The 16591-nt window shown below is 36.8% G+C and overlaps 1 protein-coding gene and 1 pseudogene across 4 annotated transcripts; one reads left to right on the forward strand and one right to left on the reverse strand.

Moving 5' to 3' along the window:
- The first annotated feature begins 9839 nt into the window (after positions 1-9839).
- LOC104790900 (protein PLASTID TRANSCRIPTIONALLY ACTIVE 16, chloroplastic) lies at positions 9840-12788 on the forward strand. 3 transcript variants are annotated; one of them, XR_015559050.1, is made up of 5 exons: positions 9840-10491; positions 10715-11192; positions 11311-11379; positions 11946-12004; positions 12128-12788. XR_015559050.1 is itself a non-coding variant. In XM_010516700.3 (5 exons), exons 1-5 carry the CDS (start codon positions 10063-10065, stop codon positions 12660-12662), a joined length of 1560 nt encoding a protein of 519 aa, XP_010515002.2. In that variant the 5' UTR covers positions 9877-10062; the 3' UTR covers positions 12663-12788. The 3 variants fall into 3 exon arrangements, 1 of the variants encoding a protein (XP_010515002.2); XR_015559049.1 differs by having other exon boundaries at positions 10715-11187; XM_010516700.3 differs by having other exon boundaries at positions 9877-10491; positions 10715-11182.
- A 798-nt stretch (positions 12789-13586) lies between these two features.
- LOC104790901 (pentatricopeptide repeat-containing protein CRR2, chloroplastic pseudogene) lies at positions 13587-16058 on the reverse strand (annotated as a pseudogene). The gene has a single exon (XR_015559051.1). The product of XR_015559051.1 is annotated as a pentatricopeptide repeat-containing protein CRR2, chloroplastic pseudogene (transcript).
- Between the last annotated feature and the right edge of the window lie 533 nt (positions 16059-16591).

Here is a 16591-nt window from a genome sequence, read left to right on the forward strand (position 1 = left end):
TACTTTGGACAATGATTACAGCCGAGATTTGCGATGTAACTTCTTGATTCCCAAATATTTCCCTCCAATAATTTATCTTCAAAATCAATTAAAGGAAACAAAATTGAATCACAAAATATATCCTATTCCATAATTATTCCGCAAAAAGCAAATCAAAGTTATTATCTCCTTAATTACTCGCTTGTTCATATTATTTGGAGGTGTTGGGTCGACCTAATCGTCAGCCTATAAATATTTAAAATCTAAAACCTGATTATGCATAACCAATCACAGCTTTACAACAACACAATAAACCTTAAACAGTCTTTGTTTTAATTCCCTATGGCTGTTACTTTTGCTTTCTTGAAAGATGTTCGACCCTACAAAACCGCATAGAGTGTCCAAGTGAAGGTCATCTATGCATGGCGTCAGTATACTCAAAACACTGGTGAAACGCTTAAGTTGGTTTTGTCAGATTCAGTGGTAAGAATAATTTCAAACAAACTAGCAGAAATGAAACAAAACGAGATATTAGACTTTTCTATTACTAATGCATCTTTTGGGTTTCAAAATAATTTCAAATACTATTATTTATACATTGCAAACCAAATAGACACATACAAAAAACTGTACATTTAATACTACATATAATTTAATTAACACTATGACATCCTAACTTTACTACAACACACTACACCTAAAACACACTACTTATACACTACATAATATATTGATGCAACATATTGTTCACTGAAAATTTACAAAACATTACCTACATATATACTTAATATAATAAAAATTACATTTTACATTTTAAATTAAAAATTAGTCAGTGTATCGCGGGTGAATATCTAGTAATTTTTATTTTCGCTATTGTTTTTTCATACAACTACTCGTTTAGATGGTTGTAATACAATTTTAATTAATATTCTTAAGATTGTTTCTCCTTACCATAACTTTTCGTAAAAATAACTGTTTATTTTTTAATATTTTTAAATGGTACATATTTACTAATAACTTTAGTTTATCAACTACCAACTTTTTCATATACAATTTTTAGTAATAATTTACTTTGATTAAATTAACTTGATGAAAATTCTTAGGTGTTTTTTATCATTTTGATTTTGATGTATTTTTTATATTTTTTTGTAAACAATACAGTCTGTTTTATTTTTATTTATTTACATATATTTGTTATATGACTGTCTAAACTTTTTATTGCGACACTGGACTGAAGTAAGGTATAAATTAAATGAATGTGCATATAAAGTATTGCATTGTTGATAGTAGAAGAAACAATTTTAACACAATGCATAATTTGCATGATAGACTCACTGGTCATTCATCTCTTGGCAGTCATCACACTAGGGATCAAGTTTTGCTCTCTATGAATATGTAGATTTGGCTAATAAAGCCGATTTGTTGTGGCCAAGTGTTATAAATAGTCCTGGGCAATCAGGTACCCAATTGGGTTTCAGTTCTACCCAATCGGGTTTCGGGTAAATCGGTATAAGACCTATAGATCCCATTCGGTAATTTACAAAAAATTTGGTTCGGTACGGTTAGTAACTGGCCGGGTTCGGAGCGGTTTTCTACTCCAATACAAATTCCGAAATAACCCGAAAATTTTCCGGGTTATAATTTGTTTGGTTATTTTCAGTAACCAAAGTACTAAAATAACCGAATAAAACCCAAGATAACCGAATAAAATTATAAATACTCATGTAAATAACCAAAATAACCGATTAAACCATAAATTAAAACCATAAAGATTAATTAATAAATTAAAACCATAACATTAAGTTTCATCATAACACAACCAAATACCATAACATTAAGTTCAATAAACTCACAAGTCACAACCAACTGAAAACAAAAAATAGAACAAATTCAAATAGCCGATGAAAATTGGGAACAATGAAGAAGCATCCACACTAACAAAAAGGTCCCTGCTGCAGTGCTGCTACATGTCCCTGTGAAACAAATGAAGATTGAATGAGTCTATATCTTTCGATTAAAAACCATAGGACATCTATTGTTTAACTTGAATGATTCAGCAAAGTTTCAATATACCTTTACTATTGCCGCAATCAATGCCTTAAAAAACACTACATAAGAAGACCACATAAGCTAAGCCTCAAGATTATTTTCATCTCCAATACCAAACTCTGCAAACAGTTTTAAAATTAAGTTAGAAACAGAATTATAGAACAAAGTATTATCATTTACGAATATCAAAATTTGTTAAAGATTACCTTTCTCAAGCTGATCAAACATTTCAAACTCTGAGAGCAGTTGAGCACTTGTGATCGCTGTAGGGTCAGCATCACTCTTGATATCTTGCCTCATCCATTGCTCAGTAATCATGTAATGAGTCAGACATGACCTATGAGGGTCTAAAATCCGACCACTAGTGCTAAAAGCACTCTCTGATGCAACAGATGAAACTTGCATAGCAAGTACATCTTTAGCCATCTCAGCCAAGACAAGATACTTGAAAGAATTCACTCTCCACCAAGACAGCACATCAAATTCTGCACCCATAATAAGCTTTGGATTCTCAACAGGATCTGTGAGATAAATCTCTAACTCACGCCTTACTTCTTCATCTGCGTTGTCAGCAACCATCTCTTTATAAGCCATATCCATTCTCTCATAACCCGAATCATCAACCAAATCCATCTTCTCAGGAATCACAATTGATTGATGTTGTTTTGCCTTGGTAGTCTGAGAAGATGCACCATATGTATGGCTGTAAAAAGCAGCATTACATCAAGTCGAGGACATAGAAAACTGAATCACACATAGCCTTGGAGTCGACAGTATCTTCACCATACAGCTTCTCAAAACACATCTTCGCAAACTTCATCTTATTTGTTGGATCGAACATAGTTGCAATGATCAGCATCTTGTTGATATTCTTCATTCCATCCCAATACTTCACAAACTTCTTCAACATTTCATCAGCCTTGTTGTTCAACTCATCATCTCTGCTATTACTCAGAAATGAGAGGTTCCTCTCTATTGTAACAATCTCACCATAACACTTATGCGCATTCAAGTTGGTGGAAGCAGAGACAACCAAAGTGGAGTTGTAGAAAATCACCAGAAACTTCACCAACCTACGACAGAAAGATGAGAGTGTAAATAAGTGTAAACATTGGTTTAGTGCAATAAACAAGTTAGTATAAAGATAGGTCCAGTAGATTACCTTTCAATTGCATTCCAGTCAGTTGATTCAGGAGGTCCAACACGTCTGTTCCCATTGTCTAATTCCAGGAAGTAGTTGTGGTACAACCTATCTTCTAGAAGCATCTTGTCAAAAGCAACTCTGTACTTTAGGGCATTTGTCAACATCGTATATGTTGAATTCCATCTGGTCTTCACATCCAAGGTGAGACTTCCTCTTTTCAGCTTCCCTGAATCAACCCTCAGCTCAAATGACTTCTGCCTAACATGAGATGACCTAACATATGATACACCATTGCGTATAGCCTCCACATTCTTTCCTAACTCCTGGAATCCATCTCTCACAATCAAGTTTATGATGTGAGCACTGCATCTGACATGCATGTAGTCTCCATCCAAGAAAAATGCGTCATTGCTAACCAAGCTGAACTCTCTTTGAAACCTCTTTAGAGCCAAAGTGTTGGTTGTTGCATTGTCGACAGCGACACAAAACACCTTCTGAATCCCCCATTCAGCCAGACAATCTAGAAGAGTAGTTGCAAAAGTTGATGCTTTGTGATCAGTTTCTTCAGCAGCCAAAATGCATCATTGAAGTGAGATGTGATCACCATGTAGCTTGCACCTGTTTTACATATATCAAATAATAATGAGATATGAGAATGTAATTAAAGAATCAATCAATGAAATAAGAAAGAAAGAGCAAACAAACTTGTATTTGGAGCAACCCATATGTCTGTAGTTAGAGACACCCTTTGCTTGTTTGAATTAATCCAGTTCTTTAGCAAAGCTTTCATCTTCACATACATCTGCACTATGTCTCTACTTGATGTTCTCCTTGAATGAGGCCGGTAAAGGTTGGCACGAGAGGAGAAGTGTCTCCAGGCAACACTGTCCACAAAAGACAGTGGCAACTCCCCTAACACGAGCATATCATTTGTTGCCTCTCTGAACATTGGCTCACTTATCTTTCCAGCTGGCACTGTTCCATTGCCTTTGATCACTTGCTGAGACTTGTTTTCCTTATAGGCTTGGTACTGTTTGCAGGTTGCCATATGCTTTGTCAAATTAGAAGTTCCTAACTTAGACTTGCAGCAATATTCCTTCTTGTAGTAGTGACAGATACACTTGTTTCTATCTTCTTTATTCCTTGTGAAGTGGTCCCAAACAGGAGATCTCGGAAGGATGACTTTGAGCTCCTTAGCTGGCTTTTCATTAGCTGCATTTGAGGCCTTCCTCTTTCCAGCAGAATCAGGAGTTCCAAGAACTTCTGTAGTTGCAGCAGCTTGTTGTCCAGTACTGTCAGTGTCTTGCTCTTCTTCATGATTCATCTCTTCACCGAAATCGTTTTCAACTGGAAAACATGAAGAACCCATCTGAACACACACATAAAAGAAACAAATTAGTAACTAAGAGAAGAACATATATAAGATCATCAAAAATCATAACACAACTAAGATCATATTAAATAGAAGAAGACTTAAAATGACCTTAACATAACACAAATAAGATCATAATATTGTTCACAAAGACAGTTCTAAAATTAAGATAGACACAACTACGATCAAGCAAGCAAATAAGTTACTGTAAGCAAATAAGACACAGCTACGATCGTATTACACTATCAATTCATCAATATAAGTTACTGTAACCAAAACCAACTATCAATTGTCAACTAAAAGCTATTAAGAACATCCTAAGACATAATAGAATTACATGATTTAGGAAGACTAGAGACGAACATCTGATTTAATTGCAGAGAGTAGTGAAGGAGGAGATGATGGAGGGTTGAAACTTATGGTTCTTCCTTGGGGGATTAGGGGTTTATATAACGGTTCTGTTCTCGAAATGGAGGAAAGGTACAATGAGAAAACGAATCGAAAAATTTACTTGAATGATTGTAGATAGACAAAGCATGCTCCATCTCGTGTTGATACAAGCCTCGGAATCCACCAAGACAAGAATCACGGACTAAAAGACTTAGAAGCTTGGGCGGAAGCGATCTGATGGAGAGTAACCGGTTTGATGTTGAATCTACAACACTGAGGGCTAGAGAATATGATCCAAGGGCTATTCCTCGCAAGGATCAGAAACTCTACACGAAACCTAAGTTGTTTGATTCCACAAACTACTTAGAACTCGCAAGAACAATGATTTGTTTCAAAACACAAAGTGTTGAAGCAAACTGAAATTTCTTTAATAAAAAAAACGTGTATTGAAAAGTAAAACGTGATAGAGCTTATATAGAGGCTCAAATACAACATCTATATGCTTAAATAAAGAAAGAAATCTCAACAATTAATGATAATTATGGTCTTTGGGAATTGAATGAGAATATCGGCCAAATTGGGAAAGTTGTGATGCACTTTGAGTCTTGATAACTTGGGGCCGAAGTTGTGGTTTCTTGGGACGTCTAGATACATTCTAGGAAGCTTCTGGATGGTATTAAGAGTCTCACAAAGGCGCAAAACTGAATAAGGAAAAATCCGTTGTGTCATAAAGACAAAGAGATCCAAATAAGGAAAGTTGCACGTTAACTTGATCCGCCTAATCAAGTGAGGCGGGGTGCATCCTAAGATGTGTGGTGAAGTCTCCAAATGATATAGAAGCTCTCCAGGACGCCAAGGGATGCTTTGGTTTGAGCAACTTATGGAAAGATCCAATTTGAGTGGTAATTGACTTGTGGAAAGGTTCCATGAACCATGTCTTGAACTAGCTCGAAACAAGGGTGGCTTTCTTTGATCTTCCTCCTTAAAATATGAATAGGAGGATATGTGGAAGGATGTTGCCTCGTTAAAAACCTTTCTAGGTAAACCCATTGGGAAAAACCCTAGATAAGGGAAAAAGAGTGCAACGGTCCCATTCCAACGATATGATCTTCCGGCTCGTTGAATGTCCGCATCAATTCTAGTTCCAGTGGTCAGCTTCAAAGGATGCTTGTTTCTGATTCTTGCACATATCTGAAGGATATCATAGTTCTCCTTAACTGGTACGAGCTGGTTCTCTCCAAAAAGTACTTCAGGCAGTCTATCGGGAAGTTCGTCAGGTTGTACATCAAGAAGTTTGTCACGTAGTACTTCAGCCACTGCTACAGCCGGTAATTCAGGTCCCCTTCTTACATCATGTGTAGAAGACGAAACGAAAAGCAAGCTTCCATGAACGGTTCTGTATTGGGAACATAAGAGATAGCTGCGCGGTGCTGTCTGGGCAATAGAGTAAGGTGGTGACTTAGGCTTTAGGGTTAGCTGTCGTATTAGGCTTTTATGTTAAACGGATCTTATTAGGCTTTTATGTTAAACGGATCTAAAACAGTGGCCCATTATACTTAAGTTATAAACCGAACCCGAACCGAAGTCCATTTTACCAAAGCCTCTTAGCCCATTCGGTAATTCTGCTTAACCTGAACCCTACCCAATACCGCTTTTATCGGTTCGGTTCCGGTACGGTTCTTCGGTACCGGATATTATGCCCAGGGCTAGTTATAAATATATATATATATATATATAATAGGATTTACCCCGTGGTACACCACGGGACAATTTTTATGTTTTTCATTTTATTATTATATCTAATTTTTATAATTTTGTTAGAAGTAGATTGAGTTTTAATATAAATATTACATTGTTATTGTATATATATTGGTGTTTTGTAATAATTAACAGTATATTTAATTAAATGTATGTGAGTCTTACTTATAAAAAGAGTAAGATCTCACCACACAAAATTATTTACCCATGTTGTAGTGCCAAATTAAATTATTTAAAATTATATGAATGTTGATCCAAATCCGTCCCATTATCTCACCGGGATGATATGTAGAATATTTAGATTTATAACATAAAGTAGAATACAATAAAATTATAAGAAACAAAATCTTGAAGAATAATTTTATAAGGGTTTATTGCACCCACACCCACACCCACTTTGGGTTCAACTTGTTGCACTCACACCCACTTTACAAACTTGCTATACTTTCTTAAGTTTGCTGCTTAGGTGTCATTGTTAGTTGGACAATTTTGCCCCTCTCCTCTTTCTCTCCTTAATTTCTCTTTTTTGTTATTAACACTTTAAATAGTTATCATAAAACAAATTATCTATTTATTTATATACAATATATTATGATTATATATTTTATCTATTTATTTATATACAATATATTATGATTATATATTTTCTACCTTTTGAGATACATATTGCTATATTTTTGATGAATTTTTAGATTATAAAGTATCCATTTGTCGTTGAACATTTGTCCAATGATAAGTGGATAGTCAATTGCAGTATTTTTAATAGATAGTTACTTGTGTTTATTGATACAGAATAGAAGTAATACACATCAATTCAGGTGACTATGACAACATGTCCATATGGAAACATATGGGGTTATAGTGCAATTTGTGGATACGATATTTGTCCACATGGATAACTATTTGTGGATACAATATTCGTGGATACATTATTTCTCAAACTTATCTAAATGGGTAACTATTTGTGGATACAATATAAGTAATGAATAATACTCACACAACAAAACTCAAACTTTTTCCTAGATCGAACTAAAACAAATTCAATATTAAAAAGTTCACAAGACCACAATTAATCAGTAAAATCACAAAATCACAATAAAACCAAGAAAACCCATATCGAATTTCATATAATCTAAAGTGATAAGGAAAAAGATTTAAAGATTTCACCTTCTCTAGATTTCCACCATTGTTGGAATGGTTTTTGAAAACTTTAGAAAAGGAATGTGAGAGAGAAAGAGAGAGAAACATAAATAAGCTTTTCTCTTTCAATGGATGAGCAAAAGCAAAACAAGAAAGAAGAAGATGTATTTTTTGGTTGAATAATTGTGAGAGAGAGAGATAGAGAGAGATAGAGAGAGAGAGAGAAAAAAATAGAAGGGGTTAGAAGGAGTGAGGGGTAATATGTAATTAAACTTGAGAAAAGTATATGAGTAGTAGAAAGTGGGTGTGAGTGTTAATAGTTTTGGAGAAAGTGGGTGTGAGTGTTAATACCTTTGGAGAAAGTGGGTGTGGGTGCAAAATTCCCATTTTAGAACATAAAGTAAATTATGTTATTAGTTTTTGTAAAAATTCAATAATCTAACTTTATTATTAACATAAAATGGATGAAAGAGTTAAATAAGAGTAAGTTTGGTTGACAAAGACAAAGTTAATTAAAAAATCGTCTAACATTCTTTTATTTATACTTTTCTGTACAAACTCAACGAACTAAGAGAAAGATAAGTTTTAAGTAGAAATATGTATATGTTTATTAAACATCTTTATTCTCCAGATTCTGAAAGACATGTTTAAATACCACATTAGTTGTTGGTGTTCCAATCTTGCCTCTTTGTTGAGAATAAATAATTAAAAAAACCTAAAAACCCCTAAGTTTTTAAGAAAGCAAGAAGTGTTATTAGTAGTTAACTGATACATAACATGTAATGATATGTATATATATAATATATGTATACATGGGAAAACAGAAATAAAGTGTTGACAGAGATCTGCTTTTTCATCGGCTAACACCAATCACTTGCGCTAACACCAATCCCTTAGGTAAGCAAATGAGGCAGTCATTGAAATCTTAAAGTTTATTATGGATTGCTATAAGTAAATTGTGTTTGCTCATATGATTTTTTTACCTTCTACCGACAGGCTTTTTATAGAGATCTTTGATGATGCCAGTTAGATATGATTGCAAATCGAGAGAAAATTGGTGAGCAAGCATAACATATTTAGATAAGGAATGTTAGTGTAACAAATTTTAAGTTTCCTATATCTTCTCGATCTTTAGCTAAGAAATGGGGGAAATCTTTACTGAATTATGATTTCATGATTAATGTTTAGTATTAAAACCACTTAATTCTTTTCTTTATTTAAAAACATCTTACCAAAACCAGAATTTGTGATTGAAATCGTTATGAATGTGTATTTGTGTGTATATCCATGTTAACAAATATGCTTGTAAGTTGGTAATTAATATGGATTTTATTGGCTTTTGTTATAACCCGAATATTATACCATATCTTCAATATGGTTTCTCTTTTCAACTAATATAAGGATTAAGTGTAAATATTCATTATATATGAAAATAACTCAAATGTAAAATAATTTATATCCGGATATATTTGTTTTGTTATAAAAGTTCTAAAACAATTTTTTAAATATATATCTGGTTATAAAAATTTAAATCACATCATATGCTGGAAAAAAAATCTAAAATTTAATTAAATTTATGTATTAAATAGTAATTCAAATAATTAAATATATGATTGGATAAAAGTGAAAGGAGAATTATATTTTAATCTAACATATTGCTTTAAATTAGGTATATAGATTTTAGGAAAATTGAAATTAATATTATCAAATAAGGAAATGATTGTGTTTGGTTGTAAAGATTGTAGAGAATTTAGTTGATACTTGTTTGGATACAAAAATAAAAAAAGATGACATAAAAATGTACTTCAAAAATGTTAAGATATATATATATACTTCAAAACGAACAGTACGTAAAAATGTACTTAAAAATGTTAGAATGTTAAGATAGATATATATGGGCCTCGCTAGATTAATCAAAAACTTTGGGATGAAATGTGAAATTACGTGAAAATGTTGTGGCAAAGTTGAATGTCATATTATGTCTAGGCCCCGCACTATCAAGATTCTGTGGCGAAAAATTCAGTACTAGCCACATCAAAGATATGTTGATAACGCGGCATTATCCTATTGGCTACGAATCCATTTCGGATAACAAAAACATCATCTGTAGAAAACAACACAAACAACGAAAGTCTCCTCTAATGGCTTCCAGAAAACGGTTAGTCTCATCTTCAACGAATGGCACCCACACTGTTTACTTGATGTACAAGAAAACGGTTGGTCTCCTCTAATGGCTTCCAGTTCAACTTCATTCCTGTTAACCACCGCACCACCGCAGGGTGTCAGGTTTAACCGGAGAAAACCGAGGTTAACCGTGTGGGCTAAGCAAACGGCGTTTCAATTCGGGAAAACGAAGGGCGATGATGACTCGGAGGCGAAACAAACGGAGAAATCGTCAGATTCGAAACCATTCCGGTTCAATTTCGGTAAGCTACCGGACATGAAGTCACTCATGCCGGTGGTGACAAACCCTTCGACCGCTTTAGTGTTTGGTAATAACAGAAAGAAAGATCCTGGTACGGTTTTCGTGGCCGGTGCAACGGGACAAGCTGGTATACGCATAGCTCAAACGCTCTTACAACGAGGATTTAGCGTTCGAGCCGGTGTTCCTGACCTTGGAGCCGCCCAAGACCTTGCTCGTGTTGCGGCTACTTACAAGGTCCGCTTGTTTTTTTTTTTTAAGTCCCACGATTCCTATAATCTAAACGTTTTAATGATGATCTTGATTTTTGGTCGCAATCGCACTTCAGATTTTAAGACAGCGATGATTTAATTAGCGATATAAAAAGCACGGTTTGGTTTTTGATTTTGCTGACTTGGCATGCAACTCGGGTGGCGTTTATCGTTTTGATTCATTGTTTGACGGATCAACTTTTCAACAGATTTTATCAAAGGACGAAGTCAAGAGGCTAAACGCAGTTCAATCCCCTTTTCAAGACGCTGAATCAATCGCAAAAGCGATTGGAAACGCGACCAAAGTTGTGGTTACTGTAGGGGCAACAGAGAACGGTCCTGAAGACCAAGTCTCGACCTCAGACGCGTTGCTCGTGGTACAAGCGGCTGAGCTTGCTGGCGTAAACCATGTAGCAATCGTGTACGACGGGAGCATCAGCGGATCCACGTACAACGTTCTAGACGGGATTACTTCGTTTTTCGGCAACCTTTTCGCAAAATCTCAGCCATTGACTATCTCTGACCTCATTGACAAAGTAGCTCAAACCGATGTGGCGTACACACTCATAAAGACGAGCTTGACTGAGGATTTCTCCCAGGAGAAATCTTACAACGTCGTCGTTTCAGCTGAAGGGAGTAACAGCGGCAGTGGGAGTACTTCGTCCGAGGCCTACAAAGTAATGTAATGTATGCCATAAAAAAAGGGATTATTAGTATTACATCACATTGAAATGAAATCATTTGGTTATAGCTTGGTTTCGATTAATGTGGTTATTAACTTGTTTGGTGTTCTGTTTGCGACCAGGTCCCCAAGTTGAAGATTGCGTCTTTGGTTGCAGACATTTTTGCTAACACGGCCGTGGCAGAAAATAAGGTACATACAGCACAAGTAACTTACTCGTCAAGTTTGTAATTGTTCATACAGATGCAGACACTATATTGTAGCCGTTGATATAACCTTTTCCGTTTATTCGCTCAAAATCTTGATGGCATTAGTTTTGTGTGTGTGTTAAGCTTCTAACTAGTAAACTCCATGAACAAAAGCTTAACCTTAGGGAAACTCCATTAAACCTCCATTAACATGTAAATGCAAACTCAAAAGGTTCAATAACTCTCAGATTACAAGATAGAAACGAAGAACAAAGTGAAAGATAAGATCGGCAACCCTCGCTCACATCCCTCGGGTTCCTCTCTTCCCAAGCAGCCTCATGTCGGCTAACCCCTCACAACATTCATCATATCCCCTTGTGATGCTTCCCCTCTTTATTTATATAGCTTAATCATCTTCTAGGTTCTTCTTAGCCTCCTAGGCAACTTTCCTCATCTCTCACGTGTGAACTTTGTTGCACATGATCCCAAATAGATTCAGCTCTCCTCACACGTGTGACTATCTCTTTTACAATTCAGTCCCTGCATCTTATCAGTGTGTCCTTTTTTCAGGTGGTGGAAGTTTCTACAGATCCATCAGCAGCCTCGAGGCCAATAGATGAGCTTTTTAGGTAAATGAGTCCTCTTGTTGATTGATTCAACAGACATTGTTGTAATGAGTCCTCGAGTTTATAGTTTGGCTTATTGTTTTGTGTCAATTTCATTTAATGAAATAGTCTATGAATATGTGATAGTGTAATCCCGGAAGATGGGAGGAGAAAAGTGTTCGCAGACGCGATCGCAAGGGCAAGAGCCGAGGAAGAAGTTAAAGTCGCAGCTGAGAAAGCCCGAGAGGCAGCGGAAGCAGCGAAAGAGTTTGAGAAACAAATGCAAAAGCTATCTGAGAAAGAAGCAGAAGCTGCTAGCTTAGCTGAGGATGCGCAACAGAAAGCAGAAGCCGTGGGAATCACAGTGGACGGTCTATTTAACAAGGCGAAAGATATCGGCTCAGGTCTCTCCTGGAATAATCTTGGTTCTCAGTTTGCTACCGCGGTTCAGAACGCTTCAGAGACGTCTAAAGTACAGGTTGCTACGGTCAGAGGACAGGCGAAAGCTCGAAACTTGCCACCCAAGAAAGCAGTGGTGAAACAGAGTAACGCTAAACCCGCTGCAACATCTCCGTTTGCATCCAAACCGAAGGAAGAGCGGCCGACGAAGCCGGAGAAAGAGGTGAGGAAAGTGTTTGGAGGACTGTTTAAGCAAGAGACCATCTACATGGACGATGACTGAAAACGCCATAAAAGATGCCGTTTTGGAGTTCCGTACAGTTTCCTTTTTTTTTTCCCTTGTGTTTCAAGTTAAATCTCTGTAATCATATGATAACTATATATAAATCCATTATTGTTCTCTTCTCTCTTTGAATCCCTTATGATAACAAAATTTATTAATTTGATTCACATCGAGTCAATTCTGACTTATAGAATTCAAGAAAAAGGAAAAAAAAAATACAATATGAAGCAAATTAAATCACATTCGTAGAATACAAAAAAAAAACAGAGAAATCAAAAAACGCCTTTGAGATAAAGCATGAAGAGACAGAATATGATGATTAAAAGAATCCAAATCCCATCAGTTTGTTCGTTGATGCCATGGTGAATTTGTTGAGCGTTGTTGTTTATGAGCATCACAGCCATTAGGGCTAAGATTATGACGCAAACCGAACCAGTTCCTATGCCGCTTGGTCTGGTATGAAATTTCTCTGAAACATTATGATTGCCGCCTCTAGAATAGCTTACCAAAACCCAGAAACTTGCAGAAAACGCCAATAATAAGATCGCAGCTTCTGGCATCTTTAATCTCTCTCTATTGTGTTTGTGTTCTTAGACAATGAATACTTTGTGTGTATTTTTTGTTTATAATGCATGCTTTGATCCTATATAGCGTGAACCGTTTGGTCAATTTGGGTCAATTTCTATTTTTTTTTTTACAATTTTCCTTTTCTTTTGCGTTTGTTTTCAATTTTGGGCCTTTTCGCGTGTAAGCCATCTGAATCTTACTACCTGGTTCAAACAACACGATTCACTAAACCTGTACCTGTAGCTTAATCAGTAGCTTAATCAGGATGAAGCAGCGAGCGACTTCAGCCTACTTACTATACAGGAAGCAGAAGCTTACATAGTAAACGCATGTTTGGATTTCGAACCAAAGGCAGAGTGAAATGAACACACTTTTTCTGTTTATTGAGAAACAATATGATTGTAACAATGATCCCAACCGATTTGTTGACATATATCACAGGAATTTGCTAAGCCTAACCTGTTCGTTATTTCTTTGGCCTGACTAAGTCCAAGAACTCTGGTCAAGATCTCTCCCTTGCTTATTATACACAAGCAATCGTATAAGTCCCACAAGTATTACCAGTAATCTCCACAAGAACACACTCCATTCTTGAACCTATGAAACCGGTTCACATCTCTAACTAGAATCTCCTTCTCCATAAACTTTGAGATGAACTTTGTAAACAAGTGACAGTCCTCGCACAAACGCAAGTTCTTCGTGATTCTGATGGGCTCTCCTTTTGATGTATTTATCAGTCCAAACGCCAACGCCAGTTTCTCACTGTGTCCTAACACTATCCTCTCTTTCTCTTCCGTCTCAAGCTCATACAGAACTCCTTTCGTCTGCGGTATGTACCCTTTCTCCTTCATATCTTCGGCTAACTTAACCAAGAAAGCATGAATCTGTTCCATAAGAGGGTTAAACTCATCCACCGAGAAAAACGAGTACATTTTCTTCCTCACTTCCATATAGCACCGACCAGGCAGCTTCTGGAGTCCCCGGTGTTCTAAGAGCTTCTTCACTCTCTTAACCTCATCCCACATCTGAGCTTCCGCGTAAATGTCTGCCAACAACACATAATTTCCTGCATTTTTTGGTTCCAGTGCAAAGAGCCTTCTACTTGCCCGCTCTGCAAGCTCAACATTTCCGTGAATTCTACAAGACCCGAGAAGGGAACCCCAAACCTTAGGCCCCGGTTCAGTCCTCATGTCTTGAACCATCTTTGCTGCCTCGTCTAACCTATTCGCCCGACCTAACAGATCAACCATACAAGCATAATGCTCGACTTGTGGTTTTATCCCATGGTCTCTCCACATTGATTCAAACAGTCTTTTTCCTTCTTCAACAAGACCCTCGTGACTGCAAGCTCCCAAAACGCTAACAAATGTTACGGGAGTTGGGATAGCCCCATTGGCGAGCATCTCTTCAAATATCTGAATCGCTTTCCTTCCATACCCATGAACACCATAGCTCGATATCAAGGAATTCCAAGATACAACATCCCGGTCATGCATTCGATCAAATACTCTTTGTCCCACTTCGAGCTTACCACATCTACCATACATCGTCACAAGAGCACTGATCACCGGCAATATGGAGTCAAGCCCCCTTCTGAGTATATACCCATGAACCAATCTCCCTTGCTCTAAAGCCGCAAGCGAAGCACAAGCTTGAAGCACACTCACCATAGTCACAGAATTAGGAGATGAATCTTTGGTCTCTGTCATCATTTCACGGAAAGTCCTCAGAGCTTCAAAAGCTTTCCCGTTCTTTGCATAGCAGGCAATCATTGCGCTCCAAGAAACAACGTTTTTGACAGGCATTTCACAAAACACATAGCTAGCATAATCCACACAGCCAAATCGAGCGTACATGTCCACCAACGTAGTCATGATATAAACATGCGAATTGTAACCGCGTCGGGTGAGATGCGCGTGAATCTCTTTCCCTTTCGTCAGACAATTCGCCGTGCATTCCGATGCAACACAAGCCTTGAGGACATAAGTGTATGTGAACCTATCTGACTCAACTCCAATCCTATTCATCTTCCAATACAAACCCAACACTTCTTCTCCATGACCCGCTAACGTAAGCGCCCGAAACAAAGCGTTCCAGACATATATAGTTCTTTTACGCGTTTTATCGAACACCTTCCGTGCATAATCCACAGAACCCAAATCCGAATACATACCAATTAGCTTCGTAGCCAAAAAAGGATCTTGATCAGACCCATTGTCCAGAATATGTCGGTGAACGCGTAGACCATCAGAAAGAGAGCTCCGATGACCGCAGCAGAGAATCAGAAGCTCGTAAGTCTGCTGACTCGGGCTTGATTCCTGAGACAAGACGCGAAGCGCTTGTTTAAGCTTACCATCTTTGCATAACGATTGAATTAGCTGATTATTAGAGATTTTAGCTCCGGTGCCGGAGGAAGTCGAAGGATTGTTTAAAGCAACGGAGCACAACGGTGGCTTCAGAGGACAGCGAGGTAAGAAGTTAGCTGTATTGTAGTAAGTCGGTTGTATTACTTGAGGAGGATGAGATAGAAACATTTTCCGGTGATTAAGCTTTTTTCCGATGTGTTCCCGGGAAAATTCCCAAAGAAAAACATAAAAGAGAAGAAGAGGGGCTTCTTTACTTGCCGATGCCACCACTAGTTTCTCTGCTACTTCCGTGGTTGGTTTACACGTGCCAATCACGTGGTAACAAAATGGGCTTTTTTGGATCAGGCCCATATTTGAATAGCTTTCAATTGGGTTGATCTAAGTTTTTTACTCAGCATATTTTTGCGCCGGGAATAATTTTCTTCCACGGCGGCCACCGGAGGTCCACCAGTATTCCGGTGAGATCCCAAATCAGACACCAGTACGGCAATATATTCGATAATTATTTGGTTCTTTGTTAAGCAAGTAAGTAAAGGACTTATTATATTATAATCGGGAAAAATGTTATAAAAAGTCTAAACTTTGCAAAAGTGGTGGAAAAAAGCATGAACTCTGGATGTGTTGATATAAATCTTCAATTTTGATTGTCTTTTTAGTTTAATCATAAACTTTAGTGGATTTTGTCAAATAAGGCACGTCGTTAAATCATCAATCGAAAAAGTTAACGAGATTAAATTTCTATGAAGAGATTCTGTTAAATCATAAAACGAGGTCGTTTTGAATTTTTTTAAAAAGTTACATAAATGGAAATCAAACCGCATACCTCTAGGAAGAAAATAAACTAACGAACCAGCTGAGCTAAATTGTTTTGTTGACTTTAATTAACAAATGCTTTTATTATTTCTATTGTGTGTTGCATGAGTCTTCTTCTCAGGGAAGTCACCGTAATCTCCATTGATACGCTGAAAGGAGCACTCAATATTGCTGCGGTTTCAA

The sequence above is a fragment of the Camelina sativa genome, chromosome 6 (genome assembly GCF_030686135.1).
Source record: "Camelina sativa cultivar CO46 ecotype springtype chromosome 6, ASM3068613v1".
NCBI lineage: Eukaryota > Viridiplantae > Streptophyta > Magnoliopsida > Brassicales > Brassicaceae > Camelina > Camelina sativa.